This window comes from Suricata suricatta, chromosome 6 (assembly GCF_006229205.1).
Source record: "Suricata suricatta isolate VVHF042 chromosome 6, meerkat_22Aug2017_6uvM2_HiC, whole genome shotgun sequence".
Taxonomy (NCBI): domain Eukaryota; kingdom Metazoa; phylum Chordata; class Mammalia; order Carnivora; family Herpestidae; genus Suricata; species Suricata suricatta.
Genome location: NC_043705.1, coordinates 120,947,829 through 120,968,676, shown reverse-complemented (window position 1 = coordinate 120,968,676; position 20,848 = coordinate 120,947,829). Strand labels below are relative to the sequence as shown.

The 20,848-nt window shown below is 41.0% G+C and overlaps 1 protein-coding gene across 1 annotated transcript in view; it reads left to right on the top strand.

Annotated features, from left to right (window-relative positions):
- The window catches only part of SPEF2 (sperm flagellar 2), a 172,681-nt gene extending 152,122 nt beyond the window's left edge, over positions 1–20,559 (top strand). The window contains exons 33-37 of the mRNA XM_029941009.1: positions 2,027–2,119; positions 7,478–7,657; positions 13,948–14,184; positions 14,383–14,505; positions 20,278–20,559. Of these exons, the coding sequence (XP_029796869.1) occupies positions 2,027–2,119; positions 7,478–7,657; positions 13,948–14,184; positions 14,383–14,505; positions 20,278–20,367 (723 nt within the window). The 3' untranslated portion in view covers positions 20,368–20,559. The remainder of the gene's footprint in view (positions 1–2,026; positions 2,120–7,477; positions 7,658–13,947; positions 14,185–14,382; positions 14,506–20,277) is intronic.
- Positions 20,560–20,848: the final 289 nt, after the last annotated feature.

Genomic DNA, 20,848 nt, shown 5'->3' with positions numbered 1-20,848 from the left:
AGTTATCTCTTGGGGACTCTCTTTAATGCTTGTGTTTGGGGAAATCCTTCCATTCTGCCTGGTGGTAACATGGACTCTTCCCACCATGTGCGAGTCTTGGGAATTGTTCAGCTTACTCCTTTCCTCTGGTTCTTTCTCCAGCTTCTGATATCTTACACAAACACACATCCACAGATTGGCTCTCACTGAAAACTTGCAGGGATCCCTCTGTGGATCTCTAGGGCTTGTTCTCAGTGATTCTCTAGTATTCCACCCTGAAAATTCTAGCCATTTCAGCCTGCCCAAATAATAAAGTCTGTCTTTCAAATCAGCAAAGCTATCAGGCTCTATTTGGATGCCTTTCTTGGAACTGAAGCCTGGAAACTGACTCCAGGCTGGAACACTAGTAGGACTCCTTGGTTGCTTTCCTTAGTTCAGGAATTACTGTGCTATGCTCCCTGTTGTCTAATATCTGGAAAATCATCTTTCAATTATGTTGTTCATTTTTCTTGTTGTTTAAGGCAGAAGGATAATTCTGAACTTTGGTGCCTCATCATATCTCTTAGTTATATTCCTATTCTCTCTATTCCTCCACTGAATGGTACTTACCCTCCATGGATTAGCTATAGGGCAAGGGTCTCCTATTGGTCAATACAAAAGCACATTAAAAGCCTGAGCTCATGCTGGACCTAAAGCTTCTTGTGGGCCTTCTCTCTCACAGGGTTCCACATGACCAGCATCTCCTTTGTTCCAAGGTAAGAGAAACTCCAGTTCTCACCTTTGGAGTCTGCATCCCCTGACAAATTACCCAATGACATTCCAGCCTTTCCTCAAAGCACAGGTGATACTTGGAAGGAAAAAATGCATAGGGCATAGGCCAGAGTCAGGTTAAATAAGCCAATGGATCTTATAAATAGTGCTGAGAGTGGGTTGTCACTCCAGAAGATGGTAGGAAAGCTAGACCTAGGAACAAAATGTGTATGTATATGAACTGCTTACCATGTACAAAAATTAAGCTTGACAGGACATATCCTTTAAACCTAAGATCTATTCAACAGTAGACATGAACGGCAACACCTAAAGGAATGGACCAAATGTCCACTGTGTGATATAAACAAGTCAAATTAGAGTTCAGAGGCAAAACCAAAGAGGGTGTCTCTAAGGACCATGATTGGAAAGGAGCCTACAGAGATGTGCAGGTTTACATGGGTGGACAGGAAGTCACATCAGTTAGGAAGGATGATGTGAACAAAAGAGCAAGAGTAGGAAATGTTTTGACCAGAGAATGAAATGGCAAGATTAAAGTTTTGAGGAAATTGATATGGTTGCATGGTACAAGCTGAAACAAGAGGGAGACTAGAAACAAAAGCAACTTAGAGCTTACTGGGGTGGCCTGTGACCAAAGTAAAGAGGCTCTGCACCAAAGTGGCAGGATTTAGGGATGAAAGGAAGGAAGAGAAGAGAAAGGCACTGCCAAATGGGAATCAGAGGTTTCCATAACTGGTATCACTGAATGGGCTGAGAAAGAGGTATTTGTTAAAGAGTAGGCCATGGAGCTCCTGAGTCAGTCAATCACTCACTCAACAAAGATTTTTCCAACACTGTGCACTGGTACTACACTAAGCTCTGAGGATAGATAACAACACAAACAGGACATGTGGAAAGTGAGCTAATGTTATGAGTGCAGATCCCTCTAGAATATTGCCATGCAGGCAAGATCTAGGGCAATGACCTCCAAACTTCATCTCATGGTCTGACAGCTAAAATAGAGCTAGAATCCCTAATATGTGGATTTTAACCTATGAATTATACATTGGTACTATTGCATTAACACATTATTACATTATCAAGATGTTTTAATGAAAATGACATAAGAATGATATCAAAACATGTAAATGGAAGTTCTAGTATTTTCTCTTGCATTCCCTTGGTTTTTGTCCCCTATTTTGGGCACCAGTGCTCTAGAAAGTTGAACAAGATGAATTCAATCCCTGTGGATTTTAGAGGAACAATGCTTTAATAATTTTCATTTTTATTTTTTGTACAGGCTGGTCTGTGGTTTACAAGAGATAAAGATCTAAAAATTCCAGAAAATCCCCTTGAACCTATGCCATTCAACAGACAGGAGCATCTTATAGAGGTAATTGCTGAGATCCTTAAAAAAAAAAATTCACTACTTGAACACTGATAATTTCTTAATCTTTTCTCCCACTATTCATAAGGTAGCAGCACAGAAAAGTTCTAGGGCAGGATGCAGGGACCAACACCTTAGAGAGAGTCCCACTGTTAACTCTCTGTGTGATCTTGAGCAATTTTCATAACCCCTCGTGTCTCACTTTTCTTGTCTATCAAGTAAGCCATTACTTGACCCATCTGTCTCTAAGTGTCCTTCGAATTCTAAAAGCTCAGCATAAGAACAGTTATTTTACCAACATAGTAACTACTCCACCTTGGGATACATCCCAAGACCCCAAGTATATGCCTGAAATTGTGGATAGTACAACACAAGGAAGGGAGGGGCAGAGGGAGAGGGAAAGAGAATATTAAGCAGGCTCCATACCCAGCATGCAGGGCTCAATCTCATGACTGTAAGATCATGACCTGAACTGAAATCAAGAGTCAGACACTTAGCTGACTGAGCCGCCCAGGCACCTCGTACTGTTTTTTTTTTTTCTATACATATGATAAAGTTTAACCTATAAATTAGGCACAGTAAGAGACTAGCAGTAAGAGCTAACAATAAAATAAAAAGTCTATCAATATACTATATGGAAAGTTATGTGACTTTGGTCTCTCTCTTTCTCTCAAAATTTCTTATTGGACTGTACTCACTTGTGATGTGAGATGATACAATGCCAACATGATGAGATGAAGTACAGTGAATGATGTAGTGTTAGGCTTCTAGTGACCCTCCAATGATTTGTCATAAAGAGGGTCATCTGCTTCTGGACCACAGTGGACTGGGGGAAACTGAAACCACAGAAAGCAAAACCACAGATAATGGGGACTACTGTATATTTTTGGTCCAAGTGAAGCAGGGAAGGCCCTTTGGATCCCAAGGAAGGGTATGGCCCCCACATGTCAGTGCCCAGACTGCTGGAAAGTGAAACGGAGGAAAGGAACAAAGTTGGCAGCAGAGACAGGACCATGAAGCCCGGGAAGGAAGTGGGGCAGAAGATGGCTGTGTGTGTGTGTGTGTGTGTGTGTGTGTGTGTGTGTGTGTGAGTGTGAATGTGATGTCCAGAGGACGGACAGGAGTGGTGTTTTCCACCCCTCAGTGCCTCAGAGACTGGTTGCTCAGTACTACATAAAGTCTCAGTGCTCTTAAATTGGGAGTGAAAGCATAGATTCCAGTGCTTGCAAGCTTCGAGGTCTTGATAAAGTTACGTAACCTCTCTGTGCCTTGGTTTCTTTCAATCCCTCTCTGGCAGGGTTGTTGTGCAGAGTGAGTGATTGGCACAGAGTGACCCTATGTAAGTATTAGCTAAAGAGAAACTAGCCTTGCTAACTCTACTTGGTTGAAGAACGGTTAATGGTTAACATGCTGAGGAAAGGTGTAGGAAGAAAAAAGAGGAAACAACACAAGTTTATGTCCTTGGCTGTAATTAGAATAGGAAAGACCAAATCAGTGCAGGGTACATGCTCCATGAAGAGGGAATCCTGAGGGTCAGGAGCCCTCAGCTATGTCCCCAATTCTGTCATGACTCACTGGAGGATGTTGAGCAGATCTCTTTACATCAAGGGCCTCTGTACCTTCTTAAGAAGAGGGATTGGACTAGTCTTGAGTCCCATCCAGCTCTTCTTATTTGTTACTTGTGCTCTGTGACCCAGGGCCCACCTCTGAGCCACACTGGGAGGGGATCCTGCAGATGGGCCATTAGCACTGTCCGTGGGCTTGGATGACCCCGGACAAGGCTTTGGATGAAAGGCTCCATTGCATCCAAAAAGGAACCCTGAGACATGTCTATGTTGCTATCACATTGTTGTCCCCTGACAGGGACAGCACACGTCATTAAGACTGACATGGTTCCACAGGCCATGTCCTGGATTCCTAGCTTCCAACACACTCAACACCAAGAGCAACTACTCCAGTATTTAAAAATCATTAGAGATTTCCTGAGAAAAGGCAATTTTTCCATATTCAACTTTACAGCTATTGTCTTAATCTCTCCATAGCTTCTGTTTATGTGAAATCCTCCTATTACTTTGGACTGGTAATATTTGTTGAGGCCAGGTTTGCAAAACTACATGTTTATTAACAAATCCCAAATGCCTATTTCTATCTCAAACCTCCCTTGGAGACCTCCTACATGCAATTGCCCATTTGACCTGCACTTGAACATTCTAGCAGATATTTCAAATCTGTGTCCACCTGAACTCCCACCCCTGCCACCCCACCCCTCCCATCTTCACCTAAAGCCCTCTCCCTCTCAGTCATTGGCAAATCTGATCTTCCCATTGCCAAAACCTAGGACTCATACCCAAATCTCTCTTTTTTAAACACCACATCCAATCCCTCAGGAAACCCTGATAATTCTATCTTCGACATATACTAAGGATCAGACCACTTCTTCTAAGTCCCATGACCATCACTGGAACAAGCCACAGTCAACCTCACCTGGATGATGGCAGCAGCCTTATGATGGGTCTCCCTGTTCCTCCCTTGTCTTGATTCAGATTATAGGCAGATTATGGCAGCCTCTACTCAAACCTTCCCATGGCTCTGCATTCTACTCAAAGGAAAAGTCCAAGTCCTTAAGGAAGCTAGCCTGGCCTTGACCCTTATTCCTCTCTCCCTCATCTCCTGCTATTCTACCCCTAGCTCATTCTGCTTCAGCCACACTGGCCTTCTTATGGAGCAACCATGCAAGGTGCCTGCCCATCTTAGGACACTGGCCTCAGCAGTTCCCTCTGGCTGTAATGTTCTTACCCCAGATGTACTTCCTGTCTAACTCTCTCCAATCTTTGTTCAAATTTTACCTTCTCAACCGTGCAATCTTCTCCCCTCCCCACTTTCCACTCCCAATCCCACTTTTCTTGGCCTACTTTTTTGTGTGTTTCCATAATTTTTATATAACTTACCTAACTTTTTAAATGTATTCTTTATTGTCTGTCTTCCCCTTCTAAAAAGTAAGCTCTTCAAAAGCAGGTATCTTTATCTCTTCCTTAGTGAATGCATTTTAAGCACTTAGAGCAGTCCATTCCTAGCACCTCTTAGGTGTTCAGTAAGTACTTGCCAATACCCATTCATTAGCTCACAGCTTCTTTCAGTCAGAATTCCAGGCATGACTTAGATAGGTCCTCTGCTTGGGGTCTTACAAGGTGGAAATCAAGATATCAGCTGCAATTGCATTCTCATCTGAGGTCAGTTCCAAGGTTGGTTCCAAGACTGGCTTCCAGGATGGATCATTGTTAGGATTCAGATCCATGCAGTTGAAGGACTAAGATCTTCAGCCCAAGAGGCTGCCTGTTGTTCCCTGATGCATGACCTTCTCCAAAGCTGGACAGTTTGGTTCATCATGGCCAGAAGGAGAGCATCTCTCTGGCTTCAAATCTTAAGGCCTGGGTCCTTTTTTATAGGACTTACCTGATTAGCCCAGGCCTAACATCAGCCTTCATTTTGATTACCTCAAAATCAGTTGATTAAGGACCTTACTTACATCTACAAAATCTCTTTACCTTTGCTATATAAGGCGGCCTACTCATGGGAGTGACTTTCCCATCATATTCACAAATCCTATCCACACTTAAGGAGAGGAGATTATATAAGATAAATATGCCAAGGAGTGGGAACCTTTGAAATTTTCTTAGAATTCTGCCAACTACAGTATTTTCAATGATCTTAGGAACACAGCAAGCCTTACCTTTTATAAATGCCCAATCCACTGACTTAAAATCAAGCCTGTGTAATTACAGAGAGAGTTTACCTATCAGCTTCATTTTTTCACATCTTTTTTCAAGATATAGTATTTAGTTGCTTTGTTAATGGAGATAATGAGGCATTGCATCTGCATAGCATTTATAAGTGCAATTCAGTGGAAATCATAATGAAGTTCAACAATTCCTGTGAAAGAAAAGGAAGATAAGCACTCAAGGACCCTGCCATGGATCTCTGTTAGTGTCAGTCTCCCTTCTACTCTAAGCCTACCTTGCAATCCCTGAAGTAAGTCAGAGGCAAGAGGGCACAAAGAAAACACAAAGTCCTGGAGGAACGCACCAGCTGGATCATGAAGAATCAAAGGCGCCCTACTGTCAGAGAATGTTTTTAAGCATCTCAGGATATTTCAGTGCATGGCATACACAGATGTACCACTCTGTTAACATTGATAAAAGTGACTGAACAAACGAACTTACAGATTCCATTAACCTCTGAGATTCTTTCCTGCTCTGTAGCATAGAAAACATTATGCAATTTCCTATCAAAGCTATCTTTATTTAAATTTTTATTGGATTTGTCAAGTATCAGAAAGTTACTCTTCTGACTGATTAAATGTGTCTGTAGTTGTAAGTACTGTGGGCAGTTGAAAATAGCATGGTATCTATGGATCTAGGCACTTGCTTCTCAAAGTCTAGGCCAGGACCATCAGTGTTAGAATCACCGAGGAGCTTGCAATCTATGCGGAACTTTAGACCACTCCAGAACCATCTCCTTTATCAAAATTTAAATTTTGAAAAAAGATTCACCAGGTCAATAAAGTACATATCTAAGGAGATATGTACTTTCACTGAGGAAGCCTGTCTTCAAACAGGGTCAGGTGGGAGCTTGGGTGTGTTTGAGCTGTTTCTCAGGGCCCCAGAAGACATTGAGTTCCCACACACTAACTTTTCTTGCTGCCAAATGCACAAAACACTGCATATAGAGCTGACTTCCAGCTCAGTCATCTAGAACGAGTAAGAGATTAAAAAAAAAGAAACCCTGATATTCAGTGGTTAGCACACTCTCTCCTCCAGTGTAAACCCACAATGGAAAGAGTCCACATTATTGTCAACAGATTAAGTATGAAGTTCAGAGCAGGATTGACCAGTTGAAAGATTTTAATGGCTAGAATCCAGTGGCTTTGGCATCACTTCTTCCTCTTTCCACTCTCCACAGGGAGATATACCAGAAGCATCATATTTAAGAGTCAGGGCCCAGTTTGTCCGAATGGTGATAAGGATGGATACTGGGATGGGTCCTTGTCTTGTGGCTCCCTTTTCCTACTTAACGTGCCATCCCCACATGTTATTTTTTTATTAGCACATTCTTTCCTAAATATGTTGATACCATTGATTAGAATACAATTTTCTTTAAAATTAGAATGTTGAGCCTTACTTATTCTGTTTTTTAACTTAGCATTTTCTTTAGTTAATACTATTCATTATATATTGCTTTTACCAATTCAACCCTCAGAAAGTGGCTATATTCCAAAGCTCCTGGAAGCATCTTTCATTGCCTATTCATCTATTAACTACCCATGTTATACTTTTTATCTTTGATTGGAATTCTTCTGTGTGACAGTTTTTCTTTAGGCTATTTGCTGACTATGAGAAGGATCCACCTCAACTTGACTACACACAGATGCTACTTTATTTTGCTTGTCATCCAGATGCTGTGGAAGGTGTCTACAGGGCCCTCAGTGTGGCCATTGGGACTCATGTCTTCCAACCAATCAAAACTCCTACTGTTATTGTAGAAAAGGTAATTATGTTCCAGAAATGGACTAGCGTTGGGGTTTGGAGGGAATGCCAGAACATCCTAAACTTCTAACAACAGAAGATTTTTAATCTTTGTATTTTTCTGGGTACCTAACACAGTGCTTTACACACACTAGGTCTTCAATAAAGTTCTACTCAATGAGATTAAGAACTAGAGACCCACTATCCAGAAACAAAAACAAAAACAAACAAAAAAACCACAAACAAAAACAAAAACCTTTGCGGTAAAATCAAAATTTGCTCAAATTTGTTGGTTGAATCCAAGTTTGTTCTGTAAAGGACAGCTGTTATTTTACATGAAGTACTAATCTTGATAAATGAAGAAGAAATGGGTATTAACCCAATCCATCTGTCATACTGTGTGGAAATTCTACATGAAATAAGTCAGATCTCAGACATCCCACATACAGGTGACACTTGATAATATTTCACGCCAAAGCCCAGTCACCTGAAACCCACAAGTACTTTGTATCTCACACATCTAAGGACAAAGAAGCTTAATAGCTAGTCAAATCTCACATTCCCTTTTAGATTTCTAAAGGGGTGGCATTCCCTGGCTGTCTTGGGTAGAAAAGCCTCAGAACAGAGTGCTAAGTAATGTAATTATTAGGTGCCCATTTGCATAACTTTTTAGTATCCCTCTGACCTTTGGGGGACAAAGCTGTGGTCCTTGTGATGGGATGCTTTTTCTCTCTTTTCCTTTTATGGACACAGAGGACAGAGAGGTACTGCCCAGTCCAAACTCCTCATATGTCCGAGGCACATTTGTTTGCTTTTCATACATGTTTGTCAAAATAGACTAAGCTGGGTTCTCTTTTCTAGAGAAAAAGAAAAAATATATAAGAAAAAAGGAAGATCCTGTGATAGCTTTCACATCTGGGAAGAAATAAACTCTCTTAGACACAACCCTAAATGTTGGCCCTGAGAAAATGGGCAAGAGATGTCCTTCCTCTTCCATCAGGGTCAGAGTGAGGCCAGACAGGTGCCCAGTAAGCTGACAACTCAAGACTCTTCAACCTAATGTGCTGTAGATGCTACTTCAACACTTACACAGTGACAGAAAGTGCAGGAACAAGTATTTATTTCATTCAAGTATTCTGTCTTCTTAGATAGTAGAAGGTCAGTTTCAGTTTTCCCAAGTAAATAGGGAGTCAGATATGGACTGATTTCATTAAGACTGCATCTGCCACTTCCCCAGGGATGCTTCTGTATCCCCGCCCCACAACAGATTGGGCTTCCCTAAGCTGACTCTGGCACAGATCGTGGCCTGCCGGGAGGTCTTAGTCACATGTCTGTCCTCCTGGAGACTTTTCCTGACCTCAGGTGATGTCTGGCACCCCCTGCCATATGTTTCCATAGCATCCTATGCTTCTCCTTTCACAGTCTTCCTCAACAGTAACTACTTCTTCAGGTCAGCTTTTTTGCTAGACTCTAAACACCTAGGGGGCAGGGAGGAGCCATCTGTCTTGTTCTGAACCTGCCACAACCCTAAACCTGAATTACTGGCACAGAGCTCAGTAAAGATTTCATTGAGTGGGTCAGTTAATTAAGTAATTCACTTTGTAAATCACACCTTTTGCAGAGCCCTGTGGTCTATAAGGTATACAGAAGATGCCTGATTTGCTCCCCTGAAAGGACTCCATCTAATTGCCCCCATCCATGCAGAAAAGAATGGGTGAACAATGTCCCAAACATGGAAGGAACACAGCAAAAAGGACAGATTAACATGGGATCATACCTATCAAAAGAGGTGTTTGCCTTTTCTTCTTTCCTACCTCCCCATCATTGTATTTGCTCTTGCCTCCACCTGGAGTATCCTTCATCTCATCCCTAAGGGTGCAAGGCCTCCACAGTATCCAGGGCCTATTTCAACTACCAGATGATTCATGGAGTTTCCTCTGACACTCAAGAGCAACTCTGAGTGGGCCCCCTTAGGTTCAGATCCTCTCTGGCAGGGCCAAGCACCACTTTATGCATACATGCATTTATTCAACATTTTCCCAGCTTCCCTGTATACTGGGAACCACCCTTGATGTGGGGAATAAAGTAACAGAGAGACTACATCATATGATAATAAATGCTACAGGAAAAGAATAATATAGGGAAGAATACAGGAGCTGGGGTAGGTTGCCATGCTGGGAAAAACAGCAAGGTAATTGCAATTTAAGTAAAGATAGCAGCAGATGCCACAGCCCTACAGTGGGGGAGGAGGATGGGAGTGGGGGTGTCTGGTGTATTCTAAATACCATCCATTATTGGAGAGAAATGAGGTGGAGGAGAGTCATGAGAAAAGAAATGAGGTGGAGAAGGTCCTAAGAGCCACTGTAGGGACCTTGGCTTTGACTCTTCTAAGAGATGAGATGAGATTAGAAGTTATTGGAACATGACCATTTGACTTAAAATGTATTGAGACCTCTCTGGCTGCTGTGTTAGAGCTGACTATAGGGGAACAAAGGAAGGAAGGAAGAACAGCTAGTAATTCAGGCAGCTGTTTGCCTATTGAATCCTTCTGCTAAGTTATTTCTACCTTGAGTTGGAGACAACCTACTACCCACTTTTATGTTCCCCACAGTAGCTGCCACATAACAAGTGTTCAATTAATGTTTATAAACACGGTGGGAAAGAAGGGAAGAAGAGAGAGGGGAGAGGAATGGAATTCTGTCTCCAAGGGAGAGAGGAGGGGAGCAGGCGTTCCCAGCAGAGGCAATAATGAGTCCAGGAGGCTGCAATGAGCTAGACGGTCCAGAAAAAAGGAAGCCTGTGCTAGAATTGTTCCTATAGCAACAGACAGCGGTCTGGGTGAGTAGTAGCCAGGCTAGCTAGCACAGGAGGGCTCTGCATCCCCCCTGTCCCTAAACCACTCATTCAGGGAAGCTAATACGCCACCAGGAAGAAATGCCCCTGGAGTGCTTCTCCCCCGAGTCCTTCTAAAGTCCAAGCACACTGCACAGGAGCTGCTCCACAACCACTACACCTCGGAGATGGAATGGGCCTAAGGGGCAGGGGGCAGAGAGCATGCTGTGACATACCACACACACACAGGCCTGTTCCTGGCTTCAGGTGAACCCTAGATGCTCCAACTTTTGAAATATAGAATCCACCCACCTCCCTCATTCTTGCTCACCTCTTGTTCTTGCCGTCCTGCCTCCAATTATGCCACACTGTTTCTGTGCCCTTTCCAGCTGTGTTCGTTTCCTGGGCAACCTCATCCCAGGAAGCCATAATGAGCTTACTCAGAAATAACACCTCCAACAGATCCGTATTCACTCCCAAAACATTAAGTCAGATCTCAGCTTTTGCTTTCCACATGAACAACTGGAAACATCCCCAATATTTCATTCTTTCTTACTCTATTTCAGTGACTCATGCTGTTTTATTCAATGTGGCACAGACTTTTTCAAAGCCATGGTTTCTTGGGTAACTTAATAGAATCCCAAGAACAAAGCATTCATGAGTATGCGCTGGTCCTAGTGAAGCTTTAAGTAAGTGGACATTTGGAAAAAATGATTCATTCTGGCCTCTGTGGTGTGGGATTGTGATGTTGGAATCAGTAAATTGTGAGTTTGAAACTCCCACATTTTGAAAATCTTGTTAAAGCATCTTGGCAGAGCATTTGAGGTGCTAGGGTTCAATACATCTAAATTTTCATTTCCTCTTACTTTTTCAACATTTTGCCCATGTTAGTCCCAATAGCTGACCTTCTGTTCTGCCTCTGAGATGTGGGACTGAACTGATTGAATGAAGGAAATGCATGGCCAGGCACCATTCTGGGGACACATTGTTGGGAGATCTCTGAGCCTCCACGAGGGAGTCTTTGCTAGTGCCACAGTCTGTCCTGCTCAGATGATAATGTGACTCACAAAGAATTTTGATGCCACTAGTAATTGCTCATTCAGAAGCACTGGCTTTCCTCCAAACTGGCATCACTGGTTTTATTCATACACTCACATTCAAAATTGTGGTCTTTCAGTAATGTCTGTCTTCTCTTGCACCCTCTGCAATCCTACCCAGATCTGGCTCCTGTGGTTCCTTCTCAGCTTCCCCTTTCTCCCTGCCTTCTCATTGAACCACTAAGTCTATTCTTTCCCAGCCCCATAGAGAGTAAAAGTAGCATAAATATAAAAACTATGAAAATTCTTTATTAAAATTTCAAGTGTTTAAACTATTTAAGTTAGTTCCTGTCTAGTTAGACAAGGCTCTTTCTCTGTTTAATTTAGGTATTACCTGCTCTCTAATCCAACTCATCATTTGCTCCCCCACAGGTTCTGTATTTCTTGTGTCCTTGTAGCATTTATACTGCAGTCTAAATAGAAATCCATTCATCCTACACCACCTGTGTGATAATCCCCAAGCTTCTTAGGTGGACACAAAAAGACCAGTTTCACATTTCTGCAGTGTAATATTTTAATTGTTTAAAATAGAGAAGTTTGAATAGGTAGATAGATGGGTAACAGATAGTAGGTAGGTAGGTAGGCAAGTAGGTAGGTAGATGGATGGATATATCTATACTTAATTCCAAAATCTTCACCTGATAAAGCATTCTCTCTTAGATTAGATTAAATTCCCAGTTTACCAAAGGAAAACCTAACCCACACAGAGCTAGAGCAAATGAAACCTGTCTTCATTACACTACTCACAGCCCTAAAAAATCTCGTAAGGGAGGCCTCACTTCCTGCTATATCATAATTTTCTTACACATAGGAATTTCATAACTATTTGGAAAAAACTTGCATGACTAACTTACACTTAATGCTTCTCCTGAACTGAATAGTTATAAACACTGAAACCCTCCTCTTGTTTTAAGCCTAAGTTTAGCATTTTTCCCTTCTTGGGATAAAATATTCAGATGTTTTATGACATCTAATCTGTCAACATTTCCAAAACACCCATTTTTCTATGGCAAATCATCAAATATCAACGATCTCATAATGAAAACCTCACACACATATATTTATTACAGTGAATACAACAAATGCAAATCTGTAGAGTATGTGTAAAGTACAACACTGAAAAGGATATTACCCATTCCACTAACTGGAGGTAACCATTTGTTAACTCTTTACTGTATCTTTCTTTTCTCTTTTCTTTACTTTTTTAAGAAATTTTGTATATGTTTTTATTTATTTTTGAGAAAAAGAGAGAGAGAGCATGAGCAGGGGAGGGGCAGAGAGACACAGAATCCAAAGCAGGCTCCAGGCTCTGAGCTATCAGCACAGAGCCTGATGAGGGGCTTGAACTTATAAACCACAAGATCATGACCTGAACTGACTGAGCCACCCAGGTGCCCCTTTCTTTTTTTTTTCCACCAATAAGCATAAATATATAAGAAAATGAAGATCCTAGTGTATTTATCATTTTATGGGTTTTTTTGCACTTATCTCTATGAGTATTTTCTCAAATCAGTAGGTATTCTCCTAAACAACAGTTTTCGTGGCAGTGATAGTATTCTATCACAGAAACATACTATAATTTATGTCACCACTCTCTGACTTTGGACTTGCATATTTTCTGTGTTTGCTGTAACACTGAACAAACATCCATATGTAGAAGTCTTTGTGCACATTAATATTTCTTTAGAATCAACTCCTAGATCTATAGTTACAAGGTCAACAGGCAGGAATGCATTTCAGGCTTTTGATACTCAAGAAAGTACTTCAGAAATAATGTACTCTTTACCATACTCACAAGGCCAGTGCCTGACTTCATGGCTCTTGGCCATGTTTCAATGAGCAGCCATAAAAATCCCACCTGACTTTCTATGTTCAATTTGTTTTCTAGTTTGCCTTCTTAATGTTTAGTTGGGTTTAACCTCTAATATGCAAACAAATGTTTCTGAAGCTCTTAGAACCTATCAAGCTTGAGAAATTAACTTGCCATAACTTCTCAGCTACAGTCAGCTTCCAAAGCAAATCCTTTAAAAATCTACATTCATGTGCAGAAGTCTGACACTAGTCACACTAATTCATCCCAGTGTCCATTAATGGAGGACTCTCAAATGCCTGGCAGTGCAGTGAGCTGAAACATCTATGGAGGCGAGTAAGATACACCCCACATGGAGATGTCTGTATCCACAGGCCAAATTGGTCTAGAATCTTGCTATGATCTCCAGTGCAGCTAGCATGTGCTCTGCTGTACTTTCTTTGGCTAGGTTGTGAGAGGAGCCATCGCTTCATTGAGTGAAAAGTGTGTGACAACACATTGGTGTGTTCTAAATGTCTCCATTACTGGAAACTCTTCAGTCTAACTTCATATTCTCTTCATTGAATTGTGCAGACCTCCTCCTTTACTGATATGAGTCCAATTGAGGAATATCCTGAACTTGAGGGAAACTTTATGAGTGAGGAAAGAGAAGTAAGAGAAGAAAAAGAGAAGGAAGAAGAAATCCCTGAGAACGCAAACACTGAGGAGATTTCTATGGAAAGACTACTCAAAGTGTTCCGAGGGGGCACAGAAGTACAGGATGCTAACAGATTTACCAGCCACCTTCAGATAGAGAATGCTGATTCAGAGGTTGGTTAGATTCCCTCAGAAAAGGGGTAACCTGTACATAAGGAAACTCACCCTTAAGTTTTAGCATAGTTTCATGGAATTGCTCTCAAATGTATCATTGTACAAAAATTATGGCAAATTCCTTTATTAAGTAAAATAAGGTTTTAACATCTGCAGGACTGAGTTTAATTAACTTCACTCTTCTTTTCTTCTTTAAAGAACTTCGTGAAAGTATTTCAAGACCTAGGTGCCAAGAATCTGGAGCCAGTCAGAGCTGCTGTTCTTTTGAAGCACCCTTTTATTCAAGACCTGATTTCAAGTTATTCAGACTATAAACTCCCTGTGAGTATTATCCCAAGGTGTCCTAGTTCAGTAGCGATCAGGATCAGGGCATGGTGGGACATCTCCAATGTGGATTGCAGAGATGGGGGAGAAGTGGATGTTGGCCAAACCAGGGTCAGGAGAAGCTGGTAAAAGCATCAGGACAGAGAAGCCAGCTTGTGATGCCCAGCAGGCAGCAAGGTCAGGAACTGTACAGGTAGCTATCCGTACTATGCATGACACTGTTGACATTATGGAGCTGCCTCATTAGGAAGGAGGCTCTCTTGGATCTAACAGAAGGCTAGAGTAGATGAGACTAAAGCTGGATGAGAGGCAGTATTAGTGTTCTGGATCCTTCCAGCCATCTAATAACTAGCCAATTGACTGAAGGGTGTGGAGAATAGAATCCCCCCTTGCCAAAGAGAACTAAGGAGACCATGATCCCCAACCAAGTGCTGACATAGTCGTTCTCTCTAATCACAGTGCACATTGTCTAGGTACTGCATACAGTGCCAGTTCACACAAAAGACTGGATGTCACTTCCATCAGGGAAATGCTGTGGAAGATGGAGAAACTGAGGACAAAACTCATAGAGACTAGACCACGCCAGAAGGAGGGAAGGAAGAAGGGGAGACCTCAGTTCAGGGATCACAGTGACCCAGCGGGTCTCTACCACATGTGCTGAATGTGTATTCACCATGGCAATGCCGGGTCTTCAACGGGAAGGGACAAGACAGCCAGAGGCAGACCCCTATCATAGTGAGGCAGGTGTACAGCCCCCTCACAACAAGCTCGACTGTACGAAGTCTCTTTCTTTGACTCCTGCTCATTGTTTCTTGGACTATTTAAGGGTGTGCTGAGTTTAAAGATAAAAGCACTTTCACTTCTATAAAATGAAGGTGATTCTAAGGTGCCTTCTCCTGACTTGTCAGTGATAAGCTTCTATGCCCAGAAATGAGACCATTTAGACATGAATATCTTTACACCTAAATTCTTTTGTTTTAAGTTGTTGATCTTTTTGCATATAAATTGTATCTCCTATGTTGGTAATAATTGAAATCAATTTCTAACAAGCTAGCAGGCACTCATCTAGTAGTGAAGTGTGGTGATTGCATTTAGGAACACAGATTCAGGGATCAGAAAGTCATGGGACTGAATCTCAGGTAGACCACTAGAGACCTGACTTAAACTTTCTCTTCATCCTGATTCCCTCATCTGTTAAATGGGTATAACAGCCGTTCTTACAGAGAGGACTGCAATGAGAATGAAATGAACTCAGGCACCAAAAGCACATGGTGGGTTCTCTGACACTCAGCAAGGACTTCAGAAATGACGGCTGCTGTGCTTACTCTTGATGACTGCGCACCTACCACCATGGCTAGCAATCCAAGGTTCCCTGAGAGCCAAAATGAGTATGAAACTCAGTTGCTGCTTTCAAGCAGACTCCACTTCTGTTTGCAAAAGAATTTTTACATGCAAGAATTACAAGAGAGTGATACAAGGTAAACCGTCGCAAGAACAACATTACAGGAATTCAAAACACAGGACTTTTTTTGTTCTAGAAGCTGAGTTGTCAAAGATGGCCAAGATTTTTGAATGTGGAGGGAGGGGAGAGGAGGTTTATGTGGATTCTACTGTTGAGGTGGAGAGAAGACAGCATTATAGGGAAATGGACCAGTCTATGCAAAGGCGTGGACACAGGACTGCATGGGGGAAGGGGCTTCTGAGCAGGGGCGTGATGTGATAGCAACTTCTTCATCCCTAAGTGTTATTTTGTCTCTTGACCATATCATTGTGTCTCTAATGGTCTCTTTTTAAACAAAGTTGTGTCTCTTTACATAAATAGGCCAAAATATCTGGAAACATTGTTGGCGATTATTCCAAGTTGCTGTGCTCATACATCCCACAAACATTTACTGCTTGCACTGAAACTGCTTTGTTACATGTCCCTTTTCAGTTTCTTCTATCTCAAATTTTCATTAATGAAGACCAGCTTCTTCCTCACTTAGGAGGAGGGCATAAATCAGCATGACCCTAGAATTAGTGCGGGGGGGGGGGGGGACAGAGCACAATGGAACTAGACCAAAGGGTGGAGAAAGGTGAGAGAGGATGGGGAAGTGTCCCCAGTGGGAATCAACCTCCCTTTTGCTTTCTTCTGGGCAGCAGAAGGTATAAGGTAAGTTGCAGAGGCACATCACCTTTGACTGCACTTCATCTGACATGGCTGTCCTGTTTCAGGGAGTAGCCCTCTTATTTTGAACCCGTAAAATAATTTTCAAAATCCCTTGGAATTATGTATATGAGAATTTATCTTATATTACCAGCAACCAGTAGAAATATAAAATGATGCCACAGGTATTTCCTCCCCTAATGGGAAGAAAACGCCTTACAGAGTCAGATGATTTGGAAACATGTTTACTGTGGTCAGACTAAATATGATTTTCTTGCAAAGAAGATTCTATTCAGCATTTTCTTAAGAGAACAGCCAACGGATGACTGCCTTTGAGAGTCAGTCCCATGAAAAGGTGTCTGACTCCTGGGATAGCTGGAGTCCATGTGAAACCTTTTAATTTACATATTTCCCTCATTTTGGAAGGAGTTCGAGCAACTTGCTGTATACCTTGCTACGGACAGTGTGGACAGTGTGGCTTCTCTGCACACTATCGCCAGCATGGCAGGATTCTGGGCCACTGCCCACTCTACCCCAGGAGCACTTGAACATACTGATGACCAACACCGTCTCCGCACATTCCCCAAATGTCCCTTGCGTGCAGCACCCCTCTGACTGAGAGCCTTGCCAGCACAAGGCATTTGACCTCCTGGGAGTCACTCTCCCTGGGCCATTATTGCCTGACATTCCAACGGCAGAAAGAAAGTAAGCCTGTCTGTCACCAGTCATTCTGTCCATGCGTTCCTTCATTGCCAGAATGCTTCTGCAGAGTCAGCTTCTTCAGCTCCCTGTCTCCTTGCCGCCACCTCTCCTCCCTGGCCCTCTGCCTCAAAGCATGAGAGGACAGAGGACTCTATAATTGGGACTCATTCACATGACTGTGAATTAAAGAGACTTGAGCCTGTGACCTAAAAAGCCTTAACTATGATATTCTAAAATGAAAGAGCTTCCCTTTCTAGTACGATGTTCTATTCTCATTTTCATTGTACAAAAAAAAAAAAAAAGAAAGAAAAGAAAGAAAGAAAGAAAAGAAAAAGAAAAAGAAAAAATAAAGGAAAAGAAAAAAAAAATCTCTGAAGATTCAGTTTCTATCAAACCCATCCTGTCACCATTTCTGCTCCAGATATCCATGTAGAAGTAAATAGATCACATTGTAAAATGAACTTTAACCACAGTGATGTTATTTGAAGATCTTTCAAGATAAGTAGAGCAAAAGCTAGAATGTGGTTTTTCAGGTTAAAATGTTGTTTGCTGTTATAAACAGTGGGAAGTGAAGGTTGTTGCCTGATAGCTCTATTTACGAGGTTTGTGTTTGGAAGCAGCAACATTTTGAAATACATGTTTGAAAAAATTGAGTATTCATAGTCATTTTGGCATGTTTAATTTTTGCTCCCATTGGGAGGCATCCTGACTTTGTGGTTGAGAGAGTGGGCCCAAGAGCCACACTGATGGGGTTCATACCTACTCACTATGTGACCTTAGCCAAGTGACCTCATGGTGCCTTGATTTCCCCATCTGTAAAATAGGTTACCATATGTACCTCATAGGGCTCTTGTATGTATTTAATGACTTAGTACATATACAGTGCTTAGTTTAGTGCTTGGCAGATAGAATGCACCCAATAATAAATGTTAAACATTATGATTATTATTACTCTTTTACTATTGGTGTTTTGTTGGTAGTTGCAATGCCTAGGAAATATTTCTGAGCCATGTGAAATTATATGTGGGTAAATAAATAAGCTGGCACTTCCTCTCCTACTTCAGCATCTATTCTTTGGAAAGAAAGAAAAGGCTTTCCTTGTTGCAGCTCCTTGATGACAGGGTCCAAACTCATATCCCAGAAACCCCCATGTGGTCAAACCCTAAGTGCAAATTCCAAAAGTTGTGTTGGTCCTCATAGTTATTCAATTAAAGTCATTTATTTAACTTATATTTTCATAGATCTTATACAAATAATATTATATTGTATATTTACAAGTAATAATCCTGTTATTAAGAAAATGCTTTGGTTAAATAAATGTAACAAGATCAATGCGAATACTGTAACTGAGTTATTAGTGAGCAAAATCAATTAATTTCCTATGACCAATATATTCACAAATGTAAGTGAACACGTGATTTTCTCTACCAACCTAACAAGTATAGTTTCTTATAACAAACACATGCTGAGACAATGTAAATTATTTTTTAGCAAATCTGCAAATCAAGCAAATGTGCTTAAAATTAAGGTTTCCATTCAATAGGAGATAACAAAAAATCTTTTAGCATTAAAATCTGAATGTCACAGGAGAATATCTTAGAAGCAAATGAGTCAGGACCCAATTACATGAGGACACAATACAAATTATTAAGGGTGACTTGAAGGGACTTTCATTCCACTGTGTCTTCAGGGTATCTGGCTTTTAAAGTTTTCTCCAATCCTCTCATGTGTAACAACACATTGTGGCTCCTATGATGCCTTGTGTTTTCAAAGCACTGACATCAAACATTTCCAGACCCTCTCAGCTTTCTTTCATTAACTGCTAGTGAAAATTATCGTCTCTGACTTCAACTGCAGACTTAGCCAGGGCTTGTTTGAGCATCTGCAGCTGATGATGTTCTCCATGCTGCAGAGTGTCAGATGATCACAGGTCAGCTCACTCGCTAATCCCCAAGGGAACAGCCAGCAGTTGGTATTAATTAGTGTAAATGCTCTCTAGTCAAAGAAGACGTAGTATTGACAACGGGGAGCGGCTGTTCTTTTTCACGTAGTTCACTTGAGTTTGACCTCTGTCTGTAGGAAATCTGTATTTTCAAAGAAAAAGGTCTCACAAGAAAATGATTCACTGTGTTTCCTGGCAGTAACTGATAATAAGCAGGGTGTGTGTCACTCAGCAGGGGTCAGCTCAGTGAACTAATTCCTGTCTTCTTGAGTAAAATGGCCTCAGTCAAATTGAAACCTTTGGAACTCAGCTCTGAAGCAAAGAAAGTTACATTCTTAGAACAGTTCCCTAAATTTGTGAGGAAAAAAAAGAAGAAACTGAATAAATATAACTCTACATTTTTCACATGTGTTTCTATCCCTTCTACATTTTGATAGTATTTTACATTTATTTTTTCAATGACTGTGATTTAAAATGTAAGACATTGCTATTTTAAATGGACAGAAAAACAGATCTATTTATTTCTAACATTTTAAACAAATTAAGAAGTGAGATGTACCCCCTCAAAATAATCCACTCATCTAAAATTCTATAAACCTGTAGACATGGTTGATCTGGCATTAGAATTTTTCATTATACAAAATGAATATTTTTTTTCATTAATAGGGAAGTGACACTTAGGCTTCTTCGTTAGATGCAAAACTGTGTAAATTACTTTTTATAAATGTTACTTAGTCTAATGTGACAATTCCGGTCATTATTAGATTAGGAAACAAAGGCTCCAAGATCTTTGATATCTTTCCAAGGGTACAACCAGTAAGTTGCAGGGTGAGATTTAAACTGAACAAAGAACCATTTTCTTGAAGAAAATATCAAAATAAAAATAATTTACTGTTTAATCACTGCCATATATTACATGATCTTTAATCCTAAATTTCTCATTAAAGTCTATTACTTCTCTTTTAATCTCTTCCCTTAGGATATTAAAATAATTCTCCAAAGGAGTGAGCCTGTACAGGGAAGTGATGGAGAGAGGTCTCTTTCAAGACTTATAGAGGAAAAGAGATGAAGACAAGAGTGGACGTTTATAATTTGGCAATGAATCTTCCAAACATCAATGTAAACATGTTGTAATATATGTTGTCATTGTAAGTATAGGAATGACTTAGACCTGGCTATGAGAGGCAATGAAAAGGGGGCTTTCCCTAACTTGGAGAATATTCTATAATAAACCTTAAATACAGAGCAAAATCCAAAGTAAGAAGGAATGCATTTTGAAGTGATTCTGAAGACACCAGAACAGTGTGTTCAAAAATAAACACACACATAAGTCATGAACGATCCCCATAAGAAGTACCTACATCAGGCAAATATAGTGGAAATTCTCCCAAAGCTCCACATCAGGGAAGTACCAATGTGTACATTTTGTAGTTCTGCTCCACATACAGTAAAATTCCAAGATTCATCCCACACAAGCCAAAGAGAAGGCTGCATCACCAGCTGCTGGTACAGCCATGCTCCTATCATTTATTCCTAATCCTTTCCTAATA